This window comes from Octopus bimaculoides, chromosome 13 (genome assembly GCF_046866305.1).
Source record: "Octopus bimaculoides isolate indiv1 chromosome 13, ASM4686630v1, whole genome shotgun sequence".
Classification (NCBI taxonomy): Eukaryota; Metazoa; Mollusca; class Cephalopoda; order Octopoda; family Octopodidae; genus Octopus; species Octopus bimaculoides.
Window position 1 is genome coordinate 56,392,261 of NC_142940.1, and position 2,500 is coordinate 56,394,760.

The following is a 2,500-nucleotide window of genomic DNA, read 5'->3' on the forward strand; positions in this document are numbered from 1 at the left end:
TCATTTCTTTTGACTTTTTTGATTGATAACTCTTCTCTATCCAGAACTACCAAACTTTGCCTTGTTGTAGTATCTTCAGTTCTCTCCATCTCTTCTAATAATTTTTATTCTGTTGATTGCACTAACTCAATCTAAGTGGTTGCAGTACTAAATAATAAACCATATGGGCAAGAGTTCAAACCTTACTACAGTTGCCCTCAAGTTGAGGATGATATATTCTTCTTTGCCTCCATCTGCCTAAATGACAATAGATTCCATTCCTACTTTAAAAGCAGGTCAAGAGTCAAGCTGTTGTGGTTATTGTTCAGCCCCATGACAGCTCTGAACAATCAAACTGATGCTCAAAGCTGTGCTCATCTGTGTTTTTCTCTCTTTCTGTTTTTCTTTACCTGAAGTAGCATTCCCTTTCTAAGCAGGTAGGGTGTGATTTGAAGGCGATATGGCTGCTATTTCTAGTAGATCAAGCAACCACATAAAAGCTTTTTCATTGCCTAAACAGGGTACCAAGCTGTAAAAATAGCGGCATCAACTATGTAATATCATATCCACCACCAAATATAAAACAGTTCACAAAATAGAATAAAAGAAAAGAAACAGTTAAGAGAATGTTCTTTTGGAAGACAAAAGGACTAAAATTCTAATGGTAGATAAAATCACTGTTTTAAAGCTACATATCTAAAAACAGTGACTAAAAACTAAGTTTTTTTCTTTTAAGCAACATTAAAAGGGTAAAATTTAAAAATAGAAAATATGAAAACAAGAAAAAAAAAAAGGAAAAGAAAAGCAACTATTCTTGAGTAATAATTTTGGATGTAATATTGGGTATTTTGGTCTCAGCAAAATGCCAAAATCTCCAATATAACTCACAGCACATATTCTCTCAAGTCAAGTTTAGTTAAAAATATATTAAAGTAAGGTTAGCAGAGGCATTCACCTCATCTAAACTAACACGGCACATAAGAAATAAAATGTAATAATAATAATAATAATAAAAATAATTATTATTATAATTTTTCATAATGCACAAATCTTTTTTTTTTTTTTGTAGGGGTGGCTGCAGTGTAGTCAACTGAATTAACCTCAGTGTATAACTGGTACTTGGTACTTATGCTATGAACCCTCAAGGGTTGAAAGGTAAATAAAGTAATCCCCAATAGGATCTGAACTTAAAATTGAGAGGAGGGGAGCGAAAGCATTTAGTCTGGTGCTGCTCTGTTTCAGCTGACTTGCCCACTGTTAAGACAAAGTAAGAACAATGTATCTTGATCTAGGGTTGGTTAAAAAGAAGCACAAAAAATGTCACAAGTCTAGACTACTGATGGGACACCAATAAAAAAGTAATAATGATAATAATAATAGTAGTAGTAATAATAATAACAATGACAACAACAAGTCATGCAAAAAAAAAAATGAAAAAAAAGGTAATGAAATAAAATGGTAACCTGCGAAGAGGAGTAGAATCCGAGAGGACTGCTCTGAAAAAAACATAAATTGAGAAAAAAAGCATTTAGCTTTTAGGGGTTACAATACTTTGATGGGCTGTTGGGAGTGAAAGGATAAAGTTCAGGTAAAGAAGTCCAACTGAAAGTGAGAAAGAAAAGGTGTAGAACTATTATATATCATGTTCGTATAACATGAGAGAAGCAGAGTAAGAATAAGGATTTCTGTAATAGATGTGAACTTGTGTGTTGAAACATATTTTGTTAAACCTTGGGAGGGTCATTACACCAATAATAAATACACACACACACACACTGGTTAAATTGCACTTCTTTATTGTAATTTGTCCATTGGTTAATCATTTAACCAATTAATAAACAAAGCCAAAGAAGTAAAATAGAACTAGTGCGATGTGCTTATTATTGGCAAAACAATGTGAGTAATGTTACTGAAGACCCTTTGAAATAAAAATAAATAAAAATAAAAATAAAAACAATCTTTTACCAAAAGGGATATGCATCATTCAGTATAAAAGGTCAACCAAAATTTTGGCAGAATTCAACCTCATCTTTGTGAACCACTGAATATCACAGCTTGCTAACTTTCAATTCCATTATTTCCATTTCCATTGTGAACTTCGTCAGACAAAACCATATTTACTTACCTTAAATAGACATTATTCAACTGAAGGTATATTGTTGTATGACACAGATTTTATTTACCTCAAATAGGCATTATTTTACTGTAGGCATGTTATTAACTGTTTTGTTGTATCTTGAGAGGGTCATTATGCCAATCATAAACACATGCATTGGTTCTATTTCACTTCTTTACTTTCATTTGTTAATTAGTCAAATGGTTGACCAACTGACAAATTAAAATAAAGAAGTGAAATAGAGTCAGTTTGTGTGTTTATTATTGGCATAATGACCCTCCTAAGATACAACAAAATGTTTCAACACACGAGTTCACATTAAAAATCTTGTAAACCAAATATGAAAATGAAGTATTGTATATACTATTTCCTTAGAGTTAATCTTGTTGGAAAATAAGTTGAATA

At 31.7% G+C, this 2,500-nt stretch overlaps 1 protein-coding gene across 13 annotated transcripts in view; it reads right to left on the minus strand.

Annotated features, from left to right (window-relative positions):
- Positions 1-2,500, minus strand: part of LOC106881557 (CDK5 and ABL1 enzyme substrate 1) — a 75,291-nt gene that overhangs the window by 37,781 nt on the left and 35,010 nt on the right. For 7 of the 13 annotated variants that reach the window (XM_014931998.3, XM_089362055.1, XM_089362052.1 and 4 more), the window contains one exon: positions 1,443-1,475. The exons of the other annotated variants lie outside the window; for them this stretch is intronic. In XM_014931998.3, the coding sequence (XP_014787484.1) occupies positions 1,443-1,475 (33 nt within the window). The remainder of the gene's footprint in view (positions 1-1,442; positions 1,476-2,500) is intronic. 13 annotated transcript variants of the gene reach the window in all.